The sequence below is a fragment of the Anomaloglossus baeobatrachus genome, chromosome 2 (assembly GCF_048569485.1).
Source record: "Anomaloglossus baeobatrachus isolate aAnoBae1 chromosome 2, aAnoBae1.hap1, whole genome shotgun sequence".
Taxonomy (NCBI): Eukaryota; Metazoa; Chordata; class Amphibia; order Anura; family Aromobatidae; genus Anomaloglossus; species Anomaloglossus baeobatrachus.
This window is the reverse complement of record NC_134354.1, coordinates 423009991-423036357: the sequence shown is the minus strand read 5'-3', so window position 1 is coordinate 423036357 and position 26367 is coordinate 423009991. Positions and strand designations below refer to the sequence as shown.

The 26367-nt window shown below is 43.4% G+C and overlaps 1 protein-coding gene and 1 long non-coding RNA gene across 9 annotated transcripts in view; one reads left to right on the top strand and one right to left on the bottom strand.

Annotated features, from left to right (window-relative positions):
- Positions 1 to 8940, top strand: part of LOC142291569 (uncharacterized) — an 86916-nt gene extending 77976 nt beyond the window's left edge. The window contains exon 3 of the long non-coding RNA XR_012750510.1: positions 8883 to 8940. This is a non-coding gene — a long non-coding RNA (uncharacterized LOC142291569). The remainder of the gene's footprint in view (positions 1 to 8882) is intronic.
- The window catches only part of MACF1 (microtubule actin crosslinking factor 1), a 519073-nt gene that overhangs the window by 457242 nt on the left and 35464 nt on the right, over positions 1 to 26367 (bottom strand). For all 8 annotated transcript variants that reach the window (XM_075336189.1, XM_075336201.1, XM_075336203.1 and 5 more), the window contains exon 2: positions 20602 to 20827. In XM_075336189.1, the coding sequence (XP_075192304.1) occupies positions 20602 to 20803 (202 nt within the window). In that variant the 5' untranslated portion in view covers positions 20804 to 20827. The remainder of the gene's footprint in view (positions 1 to 20601; positions 20828 to 26367) is intronic.

Sequence of the window (26367 nt, the reverse complement as noted above, 5' to 3'; positions counted from 1 at the left end):
CCATTGCGCCCTCTCACATCCACCGCTGCTCCACCCATCTGCTGCTCACCTTCATCTGTTGCCCCCCCCCATCTGCTGCCTCATCAATCTGCTTCCATCTCTCCTGTGATCCTCCTGCTGTTCTGATCCATCCGGTAAGTATTTTTCAGGGCTCTTTTCTAACTATCCCCAATCCAACCTCCCACTCCCTCTCCACCCCACCTGCTTGCTGCCAAGTGCTGATCAGCTACATGATTGGCTGATCAGGTACATAATGGCTTGAGTTTGTTTGTTTTTTTTTATTTAGGGTGCACAAAAAAAAAAAAACGAAAAAAGAAAAACACAAAGACAAAACTTGAACAATTAGTTACCTGATCAGGAAGCGTCCTGCGTCCGTACTCTACTTTGGACAGTACTTCTTTTTTTTCCATCCCACCTAGTCCCCCCGCCCTTTTTTTTGCAGGACATCCGTGCGTGGGCCTGATTTTTTTTTTTTATGCCATGGGGGATCTAGTTTCCAAAATGGGGTCACGTGTGGGGGAGCTCCACTGTTTCTGCACATTAGGGGCTTTCCAAGCGCAACATGGTGGTAACGATTTCAGCTAATTTTCCAATCAAAACGTCAAATGACGCTCCTTCCCTTCCAAGTCCTGCCGTGCGCCCAAACAGTGGTTTTTTGCTACATATCAGCGTACTCAGAACAAATTGCTTAACAAATTTTGGGGTCCATATAATCCTGCTATCCTTGTGAAAATTCAATATTTGAGGCTAAATTAACATTGTTGTTGCAAAAAGTAAAATGTTCATTTTTTTTTTTTCCTCCCACATTACTTTAAGGCCACTTTACACACAGCAACATCGCTAGCGATGTCACTGGTGAAAGCACCCGCCCCCGTCGGTTATGCGTCACGGGCAAATCACTGCCCGTGGCGCACAACATCGCTAGGTCCCGTCACACATACTTACCTGCCTAGCGATGTCGCTGTGGCCGGCAAACCACCTCCTTTCTAAGGGGGAGGTTTGTTCGGCAACACTAAGCGGCCGCCCAATAGAAGCGGAGGGGCGGAGATGAGCGGCCGGGACATCCCGCCCACCTCCTTCCTTCCTCATTGCCGGCGGCTGCAGGTACGATGTTGTTCCTCGTTTTTGCGGTGTCACACATAGCGATGTGTGCTGCTGCAGGAACGACGAACAACCTGCGTCCTGCAACAGCAATGATATTTGAGAATAGAATGACGTGTCAATGATATGGTGAGTAATTTTGATCGTTAGCGGTTGTTCGTGCGTTTTACATGTAACAACGTCGCTAACTAGGCCGGATGTGCGTCACGAATTCCGTGACCCCAACGACATCTCGTTAGCGATGTCGTTGCGTGTAAAGCCCCCTTAAGTTCCTGTAAAGCACCTGAACGGTTAATAACATTCTTGAATTTTTTTTTCACAAATTAACGCAAAAAATATTGTCCTAAATTTACCACTAACATGAAGCCCAATATGTCACAAAAAAACCAATCTCCGAATCACTGGGATCCCTTGAAGCGTTCCAGAGTTATGACCTCATAACGTGACACTGGTCAAAATTGCAAAAAATGGCCGGGTCAAGTGTTTCAAAATAGGTGTGGCTAAGAAAATAGGTGTGGCTAAGAAAATAGGTGTGGTTACAGAATGGGTGTGGTTACAGAATGGGCAGGGTTTACAGAGAACCTGTTGTTTAAAAATTTGAATCCCACCCCTGGGTTTAACCACTCCTGTCCCAGCCCTCTCCTGGGGAGGGAGAGGAAGTAATAGATCAGAGCTGGCCAGGAGCAGGGCTAGGAAGGTGTCCCAGATGTCCTCACCTTCAGAGGTATCTCTGGGAACAGGCATAGTTAGGGCCCCCCTAGCCTGAGTGCCTGTCTAGGAGCCCCAGTCCCCTGTTATCTCCATACCACCCTTGACACAGATTTTTATTTGAAACATCACTGGAATCAGGATCTCTGCTCCTACCTCATGCTGCTATCAGATTACAATGCAATATCCTGCTGATAGATTCACTTTAAATGCAGTATGGAATGCAAGATATTAGGAATATTCCAGTCCAACACAATACTTTTATCAATGGAGTGACAAACAATTAGTCCCATTCACCTACATGAATTGTTTTGGAAGTAAGGCAGGGTAAGATTACCAAGGGCCTTATGTCTAGTATATTAAAACTGCAAGAAATGTCCCTTTTGCTCAAAACAACATATAAAGTCCATGTTTCTTTGAAATTTCAAGAATTCAACATCTTACAATCTCAAGAACGCATGCAAATGGCCACTATTGTTACTGCAGCAAAAAGGTTGCCAACAACTTTTTGGGCATCATTCTGGAAAAAATTGGTGGAAATTAAAGTACCTGGAAAAAAAAATTCAAACTTCCATTCCTAAATATTGTAAAGTACTGGATGAAAAAATTCCAAGTCTAAAAATCTGCAATTTTCACAAGGTGATCACAGGGTAGGCTGATATCTACTTAATGACAATCAAGGCATCAACTTGCATGGGAGCATCCTTTAATATTGTAAAGTCACCGCTCTAATCCCTCCTTGTCATATCATAACCCCTTCTATCACATGATTCCCTTCTGTTTGTCTATTAGTGTGTGGAGGAGGTACAGATTCTTCACATAGACTTACTGTCTTGCGTTTGTTTTATTCTTCTGCACATAAAGACTAAAGTATTTTGTAGTTATAAAAAAAGATTTCCTCAGAAATCTGAATCATGCTGTATGCTAATGGTTCACCTACTGAGATGATCAGAAAAAGGATGAGTCAATGAATGATTCAGCTGTGCTCGACTTCCTTACAGCTAGGTGCCATCAGGCTGAACTAATGCTATGCCGTTCCTGCATGCACAGGCACTACAGAAGGAAATGTTTCTTAGTCCTAATGCACTCAGGCGTATTTGGGATCCACATCACAGGATCTCGAATACCATGTTACGACATATCAGTGTATACTGTACATGACATGGATTTACTCAGATCCGTCCATGGTGCAGAAGATACATACACGTGTGGGAGCACAGGACCAAATCTCTAAAAAAAAAAAAAAAAATCAGGGAACGATCTATACTTTAAATTTATACATCATTTGGTCTTTATTCATACAGTGCTTTTTCAAAGGAACCTGCCAGCAGGTTTTTGCACCATAAATCAAACACATTGATGTTAAGTCACTGTAATGCAGATTAAATCTATACCCTCTTTTTCTGTAATCCTTGCTTCCATTCCAAAGTTATCCCATGTCCAAATTTTAAGCACTAAAGGCGCAAGTGTAAGGGGCTTGGCACGGTGGCTCAGTGGCTAGCACTGCAGTCTTGCAGCGCTGGGGTCCTGGGTTCAAATCCCACCAAGGACACCATCTGCAAGGAGTTTGTATGTTCTCCCCGTGTTTGCGTGGGTTTCCTCCGGGTACTCCGGTTTCCTCCCACATTCCAAAGACATACAGATAGGGACTCTAGATTGTGAGCCCCAATGGGGACAGTGTTGCCAATGTATGTAAAGTGCTATGGAATTAATAGCGCTATATAAATGAATAAAATTATTAAATTATTATTATTACCCACAGCTTTCAGTCGTCTTTCCATCTTTCCCTACCTGCAATAGTGTAAAGTTCCCTGGCTGACAGGTCACTCTAAAGGCCACTTTACACACAGCGACATCGCTAGTTATGTTGCTGGTGAAAGCACCCACCCCCGTCGGTTGTGCGTCACGGGCAAATCGCTGCCTGTAGCGCACAACATCGCTAGGACCCGTCACACGTACTTACCTGGTTAGCGACGTCACTGTGGCCGGCGAACCGCCTCCTTTCTAAGGGGGAGGTTCATTCGGCGTTACAGCAGTGTCACTAAGTAGCTGACCAATAGAAGCGGAGATGAGCAGCTGGAATATCCCGCCCACCACCTTCCTTCCTCATTGCCAGCGGCCGCAGGTACGATGTTGTTCTTCGTTCCTGCGGTGACACACACAGCGATGTGTGCTGCCGCAGGAATGATGAACAACCTGCGTCCTGCAGCAGCAACGATATTTGAGATTAGAACGACGTGTCAACGATATGGTGAGTATTTTTGATCGTTAGCGGTCGTTTGTACGTTTCACACGCAACGACGTCGCTAACGAGGTCGGATGTGCATCACGAATTCCGTGACCCCAACGACATCTCGTTAGCAATGTCGTTGCGTGTCAAGTGGCCTTTAGTCACTCCTATCTGAGTGACCAGCTTCTACCAATGTGCAGGTGCAGTCACTCCTCGCACCTGTTGTCTTCTCAGAGCCGCTGCATAGTCCTGATCTCGCTGGGTCATTGTCACAAGGAGGCTTTTGCAAGCATCACCGACTGTCATGGTGGTGTCAGAATCTGTGGAAACTCCAGATTCTTGCACTCTGCCTTCTCTGATGTCTGTGATCAGTGTAGGGAGACTTGGATGTCGACCCACAGACTTGAAGTTCTTAGGCAGGCTAGAAAGAGTTAATATCTGCTGGTCTGCCTGTTAATCTCCTTTATTCACATGGTATGGGAGATCAAGTCCTATTCACTCCCTTCCCATACTGTATATGCTGGCTGGACACTTCAATTAGTGCCATCTATAGCTTGTCTATACTGGACTGGAAAGATAGTTTGATCCAGACTTACTGGTGGTTGTTGTGTGTCATTGCTTTGAGCGGTTGTGGTGGTAATCCTTGTTGTCCTTTTGTTGTTGCCTTACTTCTCTTGCATGTCCACCATTATTGATAACCTTGAGGACAAGGAAAGCTTAGGGTCCCCCAGCTTTAGGGACAGTATAGGGGCCCCCTGTCCCTTTCTATCCTACAGTCACATCATGACTGTCATCAGTACTTAAAGGTGTGTTTCTAATATAATATACTGCTATATGCTGTGTAAGACCATGCAGAGCTGATCCAGTTCAGAATCTGCACATACCACAGTTCCTGGACAGGGAGATAAATAAGTGACTTATGATAAGTGAGTATACAGACAAAACAGCAGAGACTGTTTTCTGGGGTGACAGCAGCAGTTGCTACTTTCTGAGGTAACACATTTCCCTGACTGTTTATCACAGGAGTGAGTGTTTCTACCCCATCACCAATCCTGTGAGCTCATCATAAATCAAAGTCAGAGACATATAAGCTCCGGCCGTTGGAGCTCTTATCTCACTAACTTGATTTAATATAAGCTCAAAGGACTGGAGATGCTACAGAATACTTCTGTGTTTCCTCAGGCAGGGAAATGTGTTATCTTAAGTAGAGAAATGTGTTTCCTCATAAAGTAGCAACTGTGATTCCCAATTGCTTTGTCTATATACTCACTTATCACAAACAATTTATGACTTCTCTCTGGCCAGGAGCTGAATAGGTATAGATTTAATTTGCATTACCGTGACCTAACATAAACGTGTTTGGTTTATGGTCCAAAAACACGCTGACAGGTTCCTTTTTAATTTTACAGCAAAAATACATGCTGATCTGAATGTTTTTCACTGATTTGCATACAAAATGGGCGCTGTAGCATGCCAATATACAATAAACTACCTTTTGATTTATAATTTATATTTTGACAACACCATCAACCACAGCATATAGGAAAAATTAAAATTATGTTAACACATTACAATTGTTTTTCTTTAGACCTGTTCATTGACAATTTGTGAAATCGACCACCCAAGGCTGTGGAAAGTATTTAAACTAAAAGTTATAAATTGCTAAATGTATAATATATAATGGGGGCTGTGATGTCTAATAACACCATGGCAAAAACGTCGCTGTTTTAGTGATGTCACCACTGATGACATAAATGTGTGATATCACAAGTTACATCTTTTGCACCTGAAAGTTGGGGTCGCCCATGAACAGGCATGATTCGTCTTCTTTCAGGTTTTATAGCAGATGATGCTCCCATCACTGCCTTGGCCTCACTTCCTTAAGGCCCCAATACACAAACTACATAATGTTGGCCAAACTTGCCAAAATCGACAGTCTAATAACTGACCAATGATCAGGAGAGATGTCAATTGCGTATGTCCGATTTCGTACTGCTGATCACATTGTTCTCTCAGAGGTCGACGGCAGCCCACAGTTTTCTCCTAGAGAACACAGGAATGTTTAACCAGACCAGGGCCTTTGTGTATGAGAGAGTCAGCTGAGAAGGTTGTCCACTGAATCAGGGCCGCCACCAGGGGGGGACAAACAGGACTCTAGTCTGGGGCCCCAACAGAAGGGGGACCCCTTCACGCTTCATTTATTGGCTTGTGTGTGAGGTGTGGAGGCGGAGCAGGGATGGAGGCGGAGCTGGGGTGGAGTCTCAAGGGGGCCCCAAAATTATGCCAGTCAGGGGCCCTAAAATTCCTAGTGGCAGCCCTGACTGAATGATTAGCCTGAGCATCATTTGTCTGACAGCCGTCTAATGTGTATGGCCAGCTTTAGTGAGATCACTGGAACAGGTTATCTGAGAAAGGCTGATGGGTTCCATAAAAGTATCAGTGCTTGTGATGACATCATATGGGTGGTGATAACAGACAATATGATGTTAAAATGTCTACATCGTCTGGGGTGTCTAAAATGTAATAGGCCATCGCATCAGAAATGGCTAATAACAGACAGTGTTGTTGTCGCGCCCAGGGAAGGGGGTACTCGGTCCCAGGCGGTAACAAATAGGAACTCTGGTGGCCGTTGCCCGATCCCATGCCCTGGGGCTTCTTTTGTAAAAGTGGGTATTTACAGGGGTGAATAGAGTTAATGTCATGTGACGCCACCTGCGGGTTGCGGTTAAGGATAGAAAACCACCGCTGCTAAATGTGGGTTACTCCCAGAGCTGGTGGTGATTGCAGCAATGGTGTTAGGCCCTCCGCAGGTAGGGCTGTGCCTGGGAGATGATGAGGGACAATAACGGAGACCACACCGGGTTGTCTTTAACAGTCTCTACTCACTTGGACCCAGGATTTGCTGGTTCAAGTCCCTTGGAGTATCAGTGCCAATGTAGTGACCCAGGTTGCTCTGTCCTCAGCACTCTCAGTTGGTTGGGTCCCCATAGCGTGGAGCGTTTGGGGCCTGACTGTCACTTTTGGGGTACAGTCTCCTCCGTACGGCGGGCAGTGCAGACCCTGTGAGGAGGTAAGTGTCTGAGCCCCGATCCTAGTTTACTTCTGCTGCCCCCGGATTATTTGGTTCAGTGAAGGTGTCCTCACCGGGCAGGTATTTATCAAGTCGTGTAGGACTGGCGACTGATCTAGGGCCCTGTGCCCCGCGCGAGCTCCGGTCCCAGCGATATCTCCTGTACCCGACCTGGCAAACTCTCTCCTGTGCCCCCCAGGTCACCGTTGCACAGACCCAGCTCAGGCAAGTCCGGTCATTTCTCCTGTGTGCCACACTTCTCTAGACTCTCTACTGACTGCTAATCCCTCCCACTATAAATGGTGAGAAGAGCTGTGGAGAAAATAAGGCGCAAATAGGGTCTTACCCAGTATGACACGTGGGGGTAAGTGTGGGTTAGAACACTCACCTGGGGGAGTTGTGCAAGTCACAACCCCTATGAAGGCAAGTAGTGAACGTGGAAGGCAGCGGTTCCGCAGTGTAGAGATAATCCAAGAGGTAGAGGAGGAAGCAGGTTTAAAATGCCGCCCCAAACCACAGAAAATCCAGATGCTGTTAGTAAATCCCTTTTTCTTTATTTTTTAACACAGGTCTACGCGTTTCGAGGACATATCCTTCCCGTCCTCAGGACAATGTACAGAGAAAAACTATACGATACTTATAGTTTTTCTCTGTACATTGTCCTGAGGACGGGGACGGATATGTCCTCGAAACGCGTAGACCTGTGTTAAAAAATAAAAGAAAAAGGGATTTACTAACAGCATCTGGATTTTCTGTGGTTTGGAGCCGTATTTTAAACCTGCTTCCTCCTCTACCTCTTGGATAATTCCTCCCACTAGGCTGGCTAATCCCAGGGACTCGTTCCTTTCCATGGCGACCATCCCCTTACATGGTTAACCCTCTATGCCCGGTGTGGAGTGGAGAACTAGGATTTTGGTTGTGCTTTGGTGGTATCGGCACTGGTACTCCAGGTCCCAAGGGGTAGGTCCTGCATCCCCAAAAGGATGCAGTTCCTTGTAGTGCCCTCAGTGTCTCAGGGGTGTTACATTGTGAATACACAAGGGTTGGCTCATGCCGAGAAATAGATGCCACACGGACAGAAAAAGTGGACAAATGAACTATAAAATGTTTTTGATGGTTGCAAAAGAAAAATCAACACTAAATAATACGTTTCAAGAAATCACCAACTATTCTTGAACATCAGGCAGCATTTTATTCCACAACACACTATATGCAATTATTCTTTATTGGTTGCCATCTGCATATTAATTCACTCTATAATATACAGGATCCATTCCACAAGTAGCTGCATAGAATGAAGCAAAATACTAGTACAAACAATATAGAGCCACACCTGTCTGTAATCTCTGTTTACTGTCTATTATATAGGTGTTTCCAGGATCTGTGTAATGACTTCTGGAAGAAAACACATTAATAGGGGGACTTAATATTAAGTACAAGGGATCAAAGACATAATAAAGGAAGCTTCTATACCGATCCCCTTACAACTCCACAACATGAGAGACCTAACGCAAAAAGTAATAACATGTTGAGTCTTGCAGTTTGCTCTTTAAGAGTAAATGATATTTTTTAATCTGTTTCCTGCCACAAAATGTATCCACTATGCTAACGTAATGCAGCTTTTTTTCTTAGATAATACACATTAGACTATTATGTATAGATAACAGAGTATAAAATCATTAATTTAGTATCACAAATGCAGGAATATCATGTAATTTATGCTATATGCCGTTTACATTAAGCTCTCATCTCTATGCCCTTTTTGATTTTCAGTTATAATGATCATAGGAATGATCACTGCGTCTGATGCCTGTATACGCACCCTTTACAGTAAGTGTAGTCATGTACTAAGCCCATTTTTAAAGAGTAATCATCGTTTTAATTTTTACTTCATAAATCAATAGTACACAGGAAAATAATCAACTCTGTAATATATTTTATCAGAGGACTCTGCTTTTCTCTGCCAGATTGATCAGTCATTAATTATCAAAATTCTCTATTCTGGGGTAAAATCTGTATTCAGAGAGGACATTCCCATTACTGAGATAGGAGATGGGAGTGTTACTGATGAGATTCTATGATGGAGGGAGGAGCTAAAGGCAGAGAGTGGAGTTAGAGGAAGAGCTCCGCCCCTCTTCTATCCACATAGAATTTCATCAGTAACAAAGGGGCCGCAGTAGTACTTGGAGCATGATGTCCCTTTCAATATTTAACCAGGTAGTGCAGGTCATCCATTCATATGGCTCTTACTGCAGATCAGCCCTATTTATTTTTAGCTATGGATGAATAAACATTAAAGGGTGCACCTTCTAATCTGTTGGATGGAGGGGGAAGCTACAGATGGTTCTCACCTAATAACATATTGGTGCCAACCCTAAGAATGGTCCATTAATGGTTATTCTGATACCGGTACAGTATAGAAAGCTACATTATTCAATCCAGTAAAAAAATGGAAACTTGTTGGACCAGTCATAATAATGAGATCTGCAGGAATTTCTGAAAAATGCACTTTATAATGGATCATATGAGATCTCTCATCTGCTGTTGAAATGGAAGCCGTGGTACCACTGTGAACAAATACAAACATTTCCTTCATCTGATAGATTTTACGCTCCCACCCATGAGACCTTTGTCATTATCAGTAAACAATCTCCATGCGTGTAATATGACTGACATCAGCAGAAAAGCAGATACAGTGGAACCTTGGTTTAAGAGTAACTTGGTTTGAGAGTGTTTTGTAAGACAAGCAAAGCTTTTTACAAATTTGTAACTTGGTTTAAGAGCAATGCTTTGCAAGAAGAGTAAATACTCACCGTGCACACTTCCGGTTCTGTCCCTTTACCGCGCTCTGACCCGATCTGGAGGTAACTTTCTGTACATATGTACTGTATACCAATGTACAGTATATACTATATAGCATTTCAATCAATTTGCATTTATGGATACAGTATTGTACTTTCTTTCGGCTAACCTGTACAGCACATTGCTTATACTGTACCTCTCGCAGACAACAATTCTATTGTAAGCTAATGTGCAGTTTAATTTGCTTTGTTTTTTTTCCTGTACTGTACAGTATTTAGTAATAGTGCACTGTAATTTTATATGAATACAGTACATTTTGTATCACTGTAATAAGTTTGTATAATTACAGCAAATACATTTGGGCTGTGGAACGAATTGTCTGTGTTTCAATTATCTCCTATGGGACAATTCGCTTTGATATAAGAGTAACTTGGTTTAAGAGCACACTCCCGGAACCAATTATGCTCGTAATACAAGGTTCCGCTGTTGCTTCCTTTTATATTCGAGTGTGTGTGTGTGTGTGTGTGTGTGTATAAATATATACATATTGTATATATGTATATATATATATATATATATATATAATTACACCTATACACAGTGGGTGAAATAAGTATAGAACATGTCATCAATTTTCTAAGTAAATATAATTCTAAAGGTGCTAATGACATGACTTTCTCACCAAATGTCTGTAACAACCCATCCAATCCACACAGGGAAAGAAATTAAACCATAGATGTCAATAAATTAAGTTACAGTATGTGTAATAAAGAGAAATGACATAGGGGAAAAGTATTGAACACATGAAGAAAGAGAGGCACGAAAAGCCATAGAAAGTCATGACACCAACTGAAATCTATCAGTAATTAGAAATCCTGCCACTTAGGGAAAAATAATATCAGCTGGTTCAGCTGATGGCCTATAAAAAGGTGTCTCATTACCAAGGTGACACAGAAGAAACATCTCATGATGGGTAAAACCAGTGAGTTGTCTCAAGATCTTCGCAACTGTCACAAGTGTGGCATGGCTTGATGTGATGTTGGGGCAATCTGGGATCAGAAGGTTACAGTGCATTGTGGATCACAGATCCACTTTAGTGCCCGCTAGCAATTTACCCTTTAGTTGGAGCATATTTAAATCCATCTGATACATAAGGGGTTAAAAGTTAATTTCTATCTTGCAGTGATCTAACAGGTAGTTGTAAGCTCAGCTGCAGCCACTCCATACTACTATAAATATCCTCTCCTTACTTCTCCCTATGCCAGGTCAAACGTATGCTGACCATGTTGAAGAAGCTTGTCGCTGCTTACCTGTAGTGTTGTTTCTATTGCAGCTGCGCAGTTCATTGCTGCAAAACCTTGGAGTGCTTTTTGTTGTGTAATTCCCCACCCATTCGTCTTGCCTACCTTGTGTTGTTTTATTGTACTAGTGAGACTAGAGTCTCACTGACCCTCATTATCCAGGGTGTGTTTAGAGTCAGCAAGGGCCTCGGCACGTGATTGGCGCACAGAGGGAAGCACAGCCTTGGCATGTGATCGGCGCACAGAGGGAAGGACCTATCTAGGGATGTTAGGAGCTGTTACCTCCTAGCACTCGCCTGACGCTGAACCCTGCACTCCCTATCTCTATGCCAAATTCCCTGCCTAACCATCGCTGTATAATGCCATTTACTAAAATGAATGTTTGAAAAAAGCATTTATAAAGTGTGCTGTTACTATGTTTATTAGGGCCTTGACTAGTTGAGGGATGTTATTTCCCCAGACTAGTTGGCCATCTTTCCATGTTCTCACGCCCCTGTGGGCATGATATCATGATTTCCATGAACCGGCGTCATTCATAGCTCCTGTAAATTTTTAATATATGTGTGTGTTTCATTTGTGCAGTGTCAGTGCGCCTCAGAAGCCAGGTGTATGTATCCCATCTTCAGAGAAGTGCACTGTCCATGACGTTCAGAAGCTGTGATAACATGGAAAAAGGGCCGATTTGCCAGGGGAGGTAATGCCCCTTTGACTAGTCAAGGCCCCAATTAGCATAGGAACAGCACACTTTATAAATGCTTTTTAAAAAAAAACACAAACCCAAAACATTGATTAAGTAAATAGCATTATACAGGACTGGCTAGGCAGGGAATTTTGGTATACACATGTGAATGCTGCTGGGTTGGAGGGTGAAAGGGACCTGACAGATTACCTTTAAAGTATTTCTTTCACCTTATAAAGTACTCATCTAACAAGTTCCCACATCAGGGGTGTATATATCATCATCGGTGCAACCTGTGCAGCTGCACATGGGCTAAGAATGTAAGGAGGCCTCACTGGTGAATACGGGCCGAAAAGGGCCCCTGTGCAATATATAGGCCGCCTGCAGCCCATGCGCTCATGAAAATGCACAATTCCACCTGCTTTGGAGTTTGAAATGGGCTCACTAACCTCTTGAGCTCTTGAGCGGCTGCCCTAGTTACACCATGATATGTCCGTCCCTGGGGGGCCCACGTCCACCTTCAAAGCAGATGGAATTGTGCTTTTTGATGAGCTGATGGACTCTAAGAGCCCATATAGTGTTCTTGCACAGGAACCTCCTTTAGCCTGTGTCCACTCCTGTCCCCCTTATAAAGTACTTATGTACCAATAACCCCCTTATAAAGTAGGAAAGCCTCAAGTGCTCTTTTAAAGTAATAATGGGTTGAGTGTTGCTAACAAAGCAATAATGCCCCCTTTAAAAGTAATTTTGCATTGAGTTCCCCTTATCAATTACTATTTTGCTGAGTCACTATAATAAGTAATTAGGGATGATTGAATACCTCAAATATTCGGCAACGCCCATATTCGAAGGATAGGTCGCCACTAGATTCGACTATTTGCGAATATTCGATGCGCAATGTAAGTCTATGGGAAACCAAAATAGTTGCCGAATAGCAACTATTCGGGCTTCTCATAGACTTACTTTTGCGCATCGAATATTCACATAGCGGCGACCTATTCGTCAGATATTCGCGAAGCCGAATATTGCCGAATATTTGTGATATTCGATCATCCCTATAAGTAATCATTTCCCCTGATGAACAGTTGAGAATGACACTTGCTTGAGCAGACAACTGCGAGGCACACCCCAGGGTCCCGTGGGCCATGGTTTGAGAATTTTTGCCTTATAGTATACACCAACAATTGCCCACTTTGTCAGCATGTCATACATTTATATAATAAATCTGTCTACTTTGTACTCCAAAAATAAATGATAGGTGACATACAGATGTTTCTAACATATTAAGGAGAACATGGTAATAATAATGTATAATCCTGATGAAAGCAGGCCGTCAGGGATAGGTTGCAAACACATAATGAAATGGGAAAAGATACATTGCTACAGAAAAAAAAAGAATCCTGCATATGTCAGACCTATGTGAGATAACATAGCAAGGCTGCATAAAATCCAAACTAAAGTGGATATACAAAGTCAAAATAGCTCTTATGAGGTCACTGACAACTATTCTCAAATGATGGGACAAAATCTCACCAGCTTAACAATTCCCAAGGTTAACACGCCATCCAAGCAAATTTAGTGCATAATATATGTTAAACAAAACATGCTTTATATTCATTTAAAGCAGCACTCAAGCATATTTTTTTTGTTCAACACTGGAGTGATACTTTTAATTTAAGGTCCCTTCTCCTAGTATTATAAGAGGGGCTGCTGATAAGTCTTTGGCTTTGTGATCTTTTTTGTTTTAATGGTAACGAATGTTACATCACATGAGAGCCTTATGCGTTTAATATATGTTTTCAAAATTTTGTGTTTGTTGCTTATGGCAACAGTTTTCTACGCATGCGAGAAAAACAAATGGTGGAGTCTAATTGGATATTCACAGCAACTGAGAGCAGAGAAGTGATAAAATTCTTGTTTCTGCAAGGAAAGTCTACGAAGGATATTCATGGTGATATGTCGCAGATATTGGGGGATCAATGCCCTTCATATTCCACAGTTAAGAACCGGGTTACCAAATGTAAAATGGGCCACGTCAGCACCAATGATGAGGAACGTCCTGGACGACAGAGAGTGGTTCTTGTTCCGGAGATCGTCGATGCTGTGCACAACCTCATACTGGAGAATCGATGAATTTCAGCTAAAGCAATAGCAGACATCATGGGGATTTCCTGTGAACATGTTTGTGTCATTATCCATGAACATTTGGACATGAGGAAGCTATCTGCAAAGTGGGTCCCCAAATGTTTGACAACTGATTAGAGAAGCATGCGAGTGAAAACTTCCCAGTCCATTTGTCGGCGTTTCCAGACAGATAAGAACTTCCTGGATTGACTGGTCACTATGGATGAGACTTGCATTTATTTGTATGACCCTGAAAACAAGGAGCAGTCAAGAGTGGAGGCACAGTGGTTCTCCTCGTCCAAAGACGTTCAGGGTGCAAAAATCAGCCACTAAGGTGATGGCGCCTGTGTTGTGGGATAAGGAGGGTGTGCTGCTAGTTGACTACCTTCAAAAGGGTTCCACCATCAATGCAAGGTATTACATTGAAGTTTATGACCAATTGAAGGCAGCTCTGAAGGCCAAAAGGCACGGCAAGCTGTCCAAAGGAATCTTGTTCCTGCAAGACAATGCCTACGCTTACACTGTACAAGTGACCACGGCAAAACTAGCAGAGCTGGGCTTCCAGCTGGTTGACCACCCACTGTATTCACCAGATCTAGCTCACTCCAACTATCATCTGTTTCCAAAAATGAAGAAACACCTTAAGGGTACCAAATTTCCCACCTTTTCTGATGCCATGGCTTCTTTGGATGCCTGATTTTAGGCACAACCGAAATCCTTCTTTTTGCTAGGCTTACAGAACTTGGAATACTGATGTAAGAAGTGTGTTGACATCAGTGGAGAGTATGTGGAATAAATGTAAAGTTTCATCATCCGATGTCGTTTCTTTCTGGGTAAAGCCAAAGACTTATCATCAGCCTCTTGTACTCACCTTCTGTTGTTTGCACCTTGTTTTGGCATCACTCTGGTCATGCAGCGCAATCTTGGGAACGCAACTTCTGACTATCTGGTAGTGAGAAATTACATCACAAGCTCTATGAGAGCCAGAACAAAGCCAGAATGAGGCTCTCATAGAGTTGCATTTAGTTATGTCCTCCGGAGTGTTCCATGAATCACTGAAGCAGTTGTTAGGTCACAAACTGGTTTGAGATGGACCAGAGCATTGCTGATAATAGATGAAGATGTCGGAGGGTAAAAATAATACTGGGGGCAGAGGATTCAGATGAGAAGCACCACTCCAGATCTGAAAAAGAAAAATACGCTGGAGTAGTGTTCCAAACTTTTTGTGCCATGTTCTCATTGCTCTTACAAGGAAAACAAAATCACATCGATGAAAATTTATCACCAGGTTTTGTAGCGCCCCTGAACCACTCAGGGAACTACAGGGAACTGCATCCTCACGGGGATGCAGGACCTACCCCCTGAGACCTGGAACACCAGTGCCAGAATCATCCACACACACAAAATTCCTAGTTACCACTCCACACCAGGGGGCAATGACTAGTCAAACAAGGGGAAGGGCCACCTAAAGGGCAGAGCCTGACCAAAGAACTAGACAGCCTGGTGGGAGGGAACAGTAGTCAGTCTAGAGTCAGAGAACAGTGGTGCACAGTGAAGTGCACGGACGTGCCTGAGAGCTGGGTCGTGTAATGGTGACCCGGGGGCATAGGAGAGTGGTCGCCAGGGCAGGTACACCCGAGTACCGCTAAGACCAGAGCACGCATGGGGCACAGAGCCCTAGGTCAGGCAACAGTTTCAGACGGCCTGGCAAATACTTGCACAGTGAGGGGACCTTCACGGACCTCACTGACCCACAGATCCGGGGGCACCAGCAGTAAAGCAAGGATCAGGGTTCGGACATAGACCTGCTCTACAGGGTCCACACTGCCCACTGTATGGAGAAGGAGACTGCACCACAAAGGGACAGTCGGGGCCCAAACGCTCCACGCTACGGGAACCCAACAACACTGAGAGTGCCGGGGACAGAGCAACCGAGTCCTCAACTGGCACTGGAAGTACAGAGACCTGAACCAGCTGTCCAAGGACCCACGAGTGAGAAGAGACTGTTGTTTACAATCTACGGTGTGGTCTCTCTTATTACTTAATCATACATCTCACAGGCTCAGCCCTACCTGCAGAGGGCTTACCACCACAGCTGCCATTACCACCAGCACTGGGAGTAACCACTTAAGCAGCGGCGGTTCCACAATATTAACCGCAACCCGCAGGTGCCGTCACACAAATGACTTTAATCTCCCCTGTAAATACGCCCCATTAAAAAACACCCAGGGCACGGGACAGGGTAACAGCCACCACCAAAGGGACATTCCCCAGTTATACACTGCCCGGAACCGAGTACCCCATTCCCTGGGCGACACAGTATTATTTATCCCATTTAATAGCCGCATGATGTAGCAGAGACCCTGATTCCAGTGATGTATCATTTACTAAGCTTGCTGCAGCTTTTATAAAATGACTGTTTTATCTGCTGCAAAACTACCAGCCCTTTGATTACTGAGCTATGTATAACTCCACCCACACCACTGATTGACAGCTTAACAATGTTGCCAATCATATATATATATCGCCACGGTGGCTCAGTGGTTAGCACTGGGGGCCTAGGTTCTAATCCCACCAAGGACAGCATCTGCAAGGGGTTTGCGTGGGTTGCCTCCGGGTTCTCCGGTTTCCTCCCACACTTAAAAGACATACTGTTAGGGAATTTAGATTGTGAGCCCCAATGAGGACAGTGTCGCCAATGTATGTATAGCGCTGTGGAGTTAATGGCGCTATATAAGTGAATAAATACAGTTAGGTCCAGAAATATTTGGACAGTGACACAATTTTCGCGAGTTGGGCTCTGCATGCCACCACATTGGATTTGAAATGTAACCTCTACAACAGAATTCAAGTGCAGATTGTAACGTTTAATTTGAAGGTTTGAACAAAAATATCTGATAGAAATTGTAGGAATTGTACACATTTCTTTACAAACACTCCACATTTTAGGAGGTCAAAAGTAATTGGACAAATAAACCAAACCCAAACAAAATATTTTTATTTTCAATATTTTGTTGCAAATCCTTTGGAGGCAATCACTGCCTTAAGTCTGGAACCCATGGACATCACCAAACGCTGGGTTTCCTCCTTCTTAATGCTTTTCCAGGCCTTTACAGCCGCAGCCTTCAGGTCTTGCTTGTTTGGGGGGTCTTTCCGTCTTAAGTCTGGATTTGAGCAAGTGAAATGCATGCTCAATTGGGTTAAGATCTGGTGATTGACTTGGCCATTGCAGAATGTTCCACTTTTTGCACTCATGAACTCCTGGGTAGCTTTGGCTGTATGCTTGGGGTCATTGTCCATCTGTACTATGAAGCGCCGTCCGATCAACTTTGCGGCATTTGGCTGAATCTGGGCTGAAAGTATATCCCGGTACACTTCAGAATTCATCCGGCTACTCTTGTCTGCTGTTATGTCATCAATAAACACAAGTGACCCAGTGCCATTGAAAGCCATGCATGCCCATGCCATCACGTTGCCTCCACCATGTTTTACAAAGGATGTGGTGTGCCTTGGATCATGTGCCATTCCCTTTCTTCTCCAAACTTTTTTCTTCCCATCATTCTGGTACAGGTTGATCTTTGTCTCATCTGTCCATAGAATACTTTTCCAGAACTGAGCTGGCTTCATGAGGTGTTTTTCAGCAAATTTAACTCTGGCCTGTCTATTTTTGGAATTGATGAATGGTTTGCATCTAGATGTGAACCCTTTGTATTTACTTTCATGGAGTCTTCTCTTTACTGTTGACTTAGAGACAGATACACCTACTTCACTGAGAGTGTTCTGGACTTCAGTTGATGTTGTGAACGGGTTCTTCTTCACCAAAGAAAGTATGCGGCGATCATCCACCACTGTTGTCATCCGTGGACGCCCAGGCCTTTTTGAGTTCCCAAGCTCACCAGTCAATTCCTTTTTTCTCAGAATGTACCCGACTGTTGATTTTGCTACTCCAAGCATGTCTGCTATCTCTCTGATGGATTTTTTTCTTTTTTTTCAGCCTCAGGATGTTCTGCTTCACCTCAATTGAGAGTTCCTTAGACCGCATGTTGTCTGGTCACAGCAACAGCTTCCAAATGCAAAACCACACACCTGTAATCAACCCCAGACCTTTTAACTACTTCATTGATTACAGGTTAACGAGGGAGACGCCTTCAGAGTTAATTGCAGCCCTTAGAGTCCCTTGTCCAATTACTTTTGGTCCCTTGAAAAAGAGGAGGCTATGCATTACAGAGCTATGATTCCTAAACCCTTTCTCTGATTTGGATGTGTAAACTCTCATATTGCAGCTGGGAGTGTGCACTTTCAGCCCATATTATATATATAATTGTATTTCTGAACATGTTTTTGTAAACAGCTAAAATAACAAAACTTGTGTCACTGTCCAAATATTTCTGGACCTAACTGTATATTATTAGATATTTATTTTTTATGAAAATTACAGGAAGCAGTCCAGTGGCACATTGTTGGAATAAGGGTCTCTGACCCTACATCATGTTCCTCTCAGATTAGCTGGTAAAAAACCTGTTGACAGATTCCCTTTTATTCACGCCTTTCTAAGGCTCATGAGAGACATCCTAGACGGGTAAGGACAGTTATATTAATATAGAGGCCATGCCCTTAATGCAAAAAGCAGAGTATGAAGAGAAAAATAGTTAAGCGGTGCAATGTTGTATAATACTCCCTCCTTAAGTGCTTCAATGGAGGGCAACTTTGCTTAATCACGTTTTGCGCAGGGATCTGTGTAAATCAGTTGAGGAGAGAATCTCGAATTGGCCAACTAAGAACAAAGGCTAGAAGGGAAGGCCGAGGATCTCCTCCCCCTCCTCAGAAACAGGAGAGGGAAGCTCGGTTACCATGGCAACTAGAAGAATGGCTGCTCAGGCTTTTGTGTTGCCATGGAAACAGATCATGCAAAATCAGCCTGCATCTACTTAAATATCCTACCGCTTCTATAAAACAGTTGCCGGCACCTCTTACCATACATACTATTTAGATTACCCTGTTCCTCAGTCCTAGTCCATAGAAACGTACCTTCCATAACAGGGTGGGGTGCTCCATTACACAAGGGTACAGGAATGTGAAGAATATATTTTATGTATGAAAGATGGTTTATTACAACTCTACAACACTGCCTCATGTCAGGTATTAAAGGATATGTCTGTGTATATGCATACATGCCACCACAGGTAAGTTATGAATGACATAGCCATAAACAGGACATTCTGCACATCATCACCAGCCAATACTTTGCGTAATCCTTTTGTTCTTTATAGTGTGATGTGATCTTTTGGCAAGGAAACAAAAAAAAAATTGCAATAACTTTTTCACTGCCAAGTTCTCTGACAAGGACAATTGTAAACACCCTATCCATTAAATGGGAGGATTTGTGCTTCACCCAAAGCAGTAACGTGACTGTACTGTAGCAATTGTTCCTATGATAACAAAATAAAAGACCTAAAGGTCAAATTAAAACTTCAATAGATCAGTGTTATAAGGTGTTTTCTTAGAGAGGCCCCTTGTATGCCCCTTTATGGATCCACCTGCCAATACTGAATTGTTTTCACATATGCAGTTTCACCATGATAATGTACATATAAATCAGAATCACTAAAGCAAGATGGGTCCATCCTTCCGGCATTCACTGGGCGTAAATGGCTGATAACAATCTTGGCCAACATGCTGTGTTTTTCAGGGTAAGGTCTGGGTAGGCAGGAGGCCCACTGTAAATTCCCCCGTATACACATTAGACTAACGTTGTCCAAACCAACAAATACTGACGTCTTCGGACAAAGGTGTAATCTGTACGGGGGCAGCGGACAGGTGATTGTTGGGGAAGGTAAAGCCCCCGTCACATTTAACGACTTACCAGCAATCCCGAAAACGATGCAACCTGATAAGGATCGCTGGTAAGTCGCTGGGAGGTCGCTGGTGAGATGTCACACAGTCAGACCTTATCAACGACGCAGTAACAATCAGCGACCTGTATAACGATCTCGGCAGGCGTTGGGACCGTGTTAGGAGGTCGTTGCTAGGTGTCAAACACAGCAATGCGTCCTGCCCAGCAGGACATCGCCTTTGAATAAAATGGTCTTGACCACTCGGCAACGACTAGTGATCTCACAACAGGGGCCTGATCGCTGGTAGGTGTCACACATAACGAGATCGCTGGCGAAATCGTTGCTGCATCACAGAAACTGATCTCGTTGTGTGTGATGGGGCCTTAAGGCACTGACATGTCCAGTTTCAGAAATAAGAGATTGAGATAAGCCACCACCAGAGATGTCAGGTAGCAGCTCTTTCATAGAGAACACAGGAACAGTCAGCCAAGTGTGTGCTCCTGTGTATGGGAGAGATGGATGAGATAACTGCCAGATGAATATTTACCTGACAGCCATCTAAGGTGTGTGGGGAGCTCTGTCATGAAATCTCAAAATGTAGACAATCATTGTAGACTATGGCATCATGCATGACATTAGTGTCCAATTGTCCCATCTATAAGGAACAGATCTGGAGTCTGGTTCCATGTAGAAAGGGCAAGCTATGAGACAAGCAGATGGTACTCCAGCACTATGTACGATTATGTACTCACCTGCTACTCTAACCACAGCTCTCTCCGCAGGATCCAAAACTGAGTCCTTGCTTTGCCTTTTCTTCTGTTCATGACGTGGCAAATTCCAAGGAAGAGTATCACCTGGAGGACAAGGGGACAAACTTCCAGATCTCTCGCTCCGACATGACCTCTCACTACGATATGACCTCTCACTGAGGGTTTCTTCATCTGAAGATGACATGTCTCTTTGCAAGTATGGATATCACTGTGAAATAAATGAAATGTTCTATAAAACATAATCCTTTCTCCATTGTTTATAAAGTAAAACATTGCCTATTAGTTATTGGAGAATATTCTATAGCTCGCTGAAGAATGATATGATCTAGCAACCTGAAGAAAGAGCCTCAAGTCCCTCTTCAATTAAGATAAAGTATTATAGACTTAAGAGTCAAGATATGGAAGCATTAAAACTACAATCAATGGTGAGCAGTTGATATTTGCAACCATGATAAAACGTTTGATTAAAAGTCCCACTGGAAATTACATCTAAGTTGGTTAAACATAAAAGTCAATTGAAAAGAATGCAGTGTTCACAATTTAGGACTTATCCTCAAAGTCCTCTATTTGTAAATTGATGGGACTTGATGATCCCATTCACACCTAGACTTAGGTATTAATCGGCTGTCCACTTCTCCATTAATCCATGTTGGATCCATCATGTAAGTTTCACGCACCTCTACTCTCACTTATAGCAATATAAGATATAAAAGCACACATCATCCCGGTGGTGAAGTTACGCAGAGATTAGTTTACCGCAAAAAAAAGCTTTTAATACCCTCACGGGATAAAAACTTGTTACAATGTACTGTACATACAAAAATGGTGGTGAGGTCAGATACCTGGTTCAGAGTTTCATCATTACAGCTTTTGACAAGGCCGTTTCCTCTACTACACAATTCCAACTTGAATAGTACAATCCAATAGTAATGGGTTATTTGCGACCGATGTGTCAGAAAATAAGAAATACGTGAGGCAGGAAACTAGATCGTGGACGTGGAATAATGAAGAACTGGACATCTTTTTTTCTACCTACACTTGAGTGAAGGTGTGAAGGAGATCGTACATATAAAGAGAAGTCCTAGGTTGAACCCATTGCATTACTTTTCAAGCTTATGGGACCAGGTTAGTTGTGTGGAGCACACCTTGATACACCAGCAATTGACCACAGCCCAAAATTAGGTGATAATTTGACAATTCCACAAAAACGTCTGTGGTTTGAGACTTTTTAACATCTTGCATGACTGACCAGGTGCACATATGCTCTACTTTTCCATCGTAACAATAAGGGGCTTTATTAAAGAAGTTGCATCATAGAGACAACCCCTTTAAGGTCATATGGTCGTTAGAAAGATGGGTCCTGACTTCGAACCTCATTTTTTTGGGGGAATCCTCTGAATAGCTGCCATGCAATACTACATACTACAGAAATATCTGCCTAGTTCTGGCTTTCTGAAGCAAAACATGTTTCACCATATTTGTTAAATAAAAACAAAATATATTTTTTTTCCAGTACAAAATATTGGCAAATGTCAGTGTCAATAAGGCTGTAAATGAGAGGAAAACATGCTGCGCAACATTTGACATGCTGTGCCACATTTCACTATTTTAATCCTCAGACATTAGTCAGAGACGTCCGTCATTAGTAGTCACAGTACGTCATTATAAATGGAAACGGAGAACATGCTCCAAGTGCTCTTTCACTTCAGTTTTTTCATTACAGCATATGACAAATATGTGTTATATTGAAGATATGTGATAATGATGTGCAGTTTATAGTGAGTAAATTAGCAGATTAAAGGATTAGGTAAAAAAAAAAAAAGTTTTGAAAAACGGTGTATTATGGATTGTGGCAAGCAATAACAATTGTCCGATTATTATATCCACCAGCTGAAAACACAATACAGTATCTGAATACTGTTCTGAAAGATATTAGTCAACTGTTCACCATTGGGTAAGGTTTTAAAAGGAAATATGGGCAGCTTTCATTGTCCCATAGAATGTGCAAGCATGGCTGGTGATCGCTGAGGTCAGCCATCATCCCTGGAACGTATTGGTGCAGAGCAGCGGGAAATCTGATTAGTAAGTAATGTGTGCATTTTTGTTAATTATTTTTTAAAGCTTTGCTGCTGCCTCCATCTTTAACACCCAGTGATTTTCTGTGTTTCTTTTATCATTTGTTCTTGCTCTTCTTCCAAAAGCCATCTTTTTTATTTTTCCGTCAATATAGCCATATGAGGTCCTATTTTGCAGGACGAGTTGTATTTTTAAATTACACCATTCATTCTGCCACATATTGATGGCCCCTGAGGAAGCCCAACTCGAAACATGCGTTGGTGCCCCTGGACAGCATCTACCAGCCAGAATAGTCACTATGGGTGAGCATGATTGATCCTTGTGTTACTGCATGTAAACTGTCCCTAGTGGTTGATTTAATACATGATCCTCTATTGTGCTTATGCCCGTTTTGTGGGAGTGAGAGCCTATATAAAATTATATACTCTGCATGTGCTAGACATCTATACAAGGCCTCCCCCAACATCCGTAGCATAGCGCAATATATATATTTTTTTCAAACATATTTATTTACATTGAGTCTATTAACCACCTTTTTGGGCATGTGCAATATATATACTGGATCCGTGCTCCCAGATTATATTTATTTTCCGGGGTATTTGCTTTCCCTTTTTCCTGCACTTTATCTTCCCCTCTAATATACTGTTGTCTGCACATTTTGTGATTTTATGAATGTTCAATAAAAATTATATTTTATATTAAAAAATCTGGAATATGACTCCGTTGTTTCTGAGTTTCCACATATTAGGGTATGTGCCACGATCAGGACTCGCAGCGTCCTGGACGCAGCGGGTCCTGACCTAAGGGCCTGTGAGTCTCCTCCGCAGGAGACCGCAGCTGACTGTGCCCACGATCAGAGTTCAGTGCGCTGCGGGCTCCTCGCTGTGTTCTCCATATGGAGGATGCATGCGAATCCGCAGCAAACAATTGATATGCTGCGGTCTGTAAAGCTGCACCGCAGGTCAGTGGTTGCTGCTGAAAAAAACAAGCACAGTGGGCACGGGATTTCTAGAAATCCCATCCACTATTCTTGTACTGTACAATGCTGCGTTTTGGCAGAGCGAAAACACACTACATCCAAAACGCTGCAAACACTGATCGTGGGCACATACCATTATACTGGAAAACAGGAAAAAAAAATTCCAAGTGCGGCTAAATTGCAAAAAAAGTGCAATTTCACGATTGTGGTTTTTTTTTTAATTTACCGTGTTCACTATCTAATAAAACTGTCCTGTCGTTATGATTCCCCAGATCAGTACGAGTTCATAGATACCAAACATGTATAGTTTTATTTTTATTTAAGTGATTTGAAAAGATTTCAGAAACTTGTAAAAAAAAAAAAATGTGCGCTTTTGTCACCATTTTACGACACCCATGGCGTTCTCGGTTTTCAGGATCTACGGCTCAGTGATGGCTTATTTTTTTGCATCATGAGCTGAAGTTTTTAATTATATAATTTTGAGGTAAATATGATGTTTTGATTGCTTCCTATTGCACTTTCTGGCCCTTTGATTAATTTTCTTGTTATGCCCTTTACCAATCGGATTAATTTAGTTTATATTTTGATATATCGGGCGTTTCTGAACGCATCAATACCATATATGTGTATTTTCTTATTATTAGTATTGTTTTATTTTCAACGGTTCAAAAGGGGGGATTTTAACTCGTTTTTTTGGGGGGTTTTTTACACTTTTTCTTGTTTTTTATAGTCCCCTTAGGGGATTTGAAGCTCATACATTCTAATCGCTTATGCTGATCAGAGTGATATTCCAGCATCGATCTGAACAACAAAAATACTGACTTCCTGTGAACGCCGAGGGAACAGGAAGTCTGTCATGACAGTGACAGGGGTAATCAAGTCACCCCCATCTGTCATGACAAACCATCAGCACCCCGTGATCATGTCAAGGGGCCGTTGATGGCTGCTGCAATGACACGCTCACCACCAGCGCTCTTTAAGTCCCACTGTCGGAGATTAACAGCGGTATTTAACTGATCAACAGGCGCGTGTGGATCGGAGATCAGCTGAAACGTACAGGGAAAGATGCGGGTTCGCCACGCATTAAAAGGACAGAGACAACCTTGGACGTTCTGGTACATCCAAGGTCATGAAGGGGTTAAACTCAAAGACAACCCCTTCAGGCCACGTGCACACGTTGAGTATTTGGTGAATTTTTCCCTCAGTTTTTGTAATGCCACATCCACACATTGAGTATTTGGTGAGGTTTTTTTACCTCCATATTTGTAATGCCACGTGCACACATTGAGTACTTGAGTATTTTACCTCAGTATTTGTGAGCTAAAACCAGGAGTGGAACAATCAGAAGAAAAGTATAACTAACAGAGACACGCGCACCACTTCTGTAGTTCTTAACCACTCCTGGTTTTGGCTTACAAATACTGAAGTAAAATACTCACCAAATACTTTACATGTGAACGTAGCATTACAAATACTGAGGTAAAAAAACCTCACCAACTACTCAGCGTGTGCATGTGGTGTTACAAATACTGAGGTAAAAAACTCACCAAATACTGACCGTGTGCATGTGTGACGCCCTGGACTATCCAGGTCGTCCCAGGTAGACCCACCAACAATACACACCCCCCTTCCCAGTTAGGTAACAGCAGTCAAACTAAAAGCCTTGTCACTCACCACCCTCCAGGTTTGATGTCCACACCAGGGGGGTGGAGCCAGGCGGTTGGCTCCACCCACCGAGAAGTTCACAGGCCTGGAGGCGGGAACCTAGTAGTCAAGTTCAAGTGAGTTGAGAGAGTGGTTTTGACCGTGAAGGAGGGAGGTTGTGTCCAGAAGCAGACCTGTGCTCAGGCCTGCCAAAGACTACTCCGGTGGCTGAGTTGGAGCCCAGTCACTATTGGCAGGGAGGCAGACGGTAGTGGACGCCTGCAGGAGACCGGGAAGACGACCGGTGGAACCGTAAGGGACCGGGACAGGGTAGTGGCCTGCCGGAACCGAACCAGGGAGCCAACTGGATACCGGAGCACCAGGCAGGGTACTCAGACCCCGAACTAGGCTAGAAGCCACCACCATAGTCAAATTAATTGATTGCGGTCTGGACCTCAGGGGTTCATTCCCACCTAAGTCTCGATTGAAGGCAACAGCCCAACCATTCCGGATAAGTGCCACCGCCAAGGGCCAGAGATCAAAAGGCCAGCGTCTGCGGGCAAACGGGCTCCTACGACAGATACACGCCGGGGAGAGGACTACCGTTGCTTAGGTACGGGAGTCAAGATTCACATACAAAGGTGCAGGAGAAAGGCGGACATTACCAACCTAACCTGGGAAAAGCTGCAGCCAGCTGCGGGCCCCGTTCATCACTCCGTTTGGTTTACCAGTGCCTCCAGTGTCTTGTGTCAGAGTTAGTACACCAGTGCCATCAAGCACCGCGCTGCACCGCAACCTTACACCCTGCACCCGGGCCTCGGACCACCGAACCCCGGGACCAACATCCCCTACCCACGGAGGAGTCGACACCTAGCTGCGCTACTACATCGCTCCCGGGGGCCCCCACACCTTCACCGCAGCGGTGGTGTCCACGATCACCACAACCCGTGGGTGGCATCACAAACTATCTCCTCAAATCCAAACACCCCACATCCCCGCGTGTAGCGCCAACTCCCTTACAGAGCGACTTGAAACCCGGGTCCGTGAGA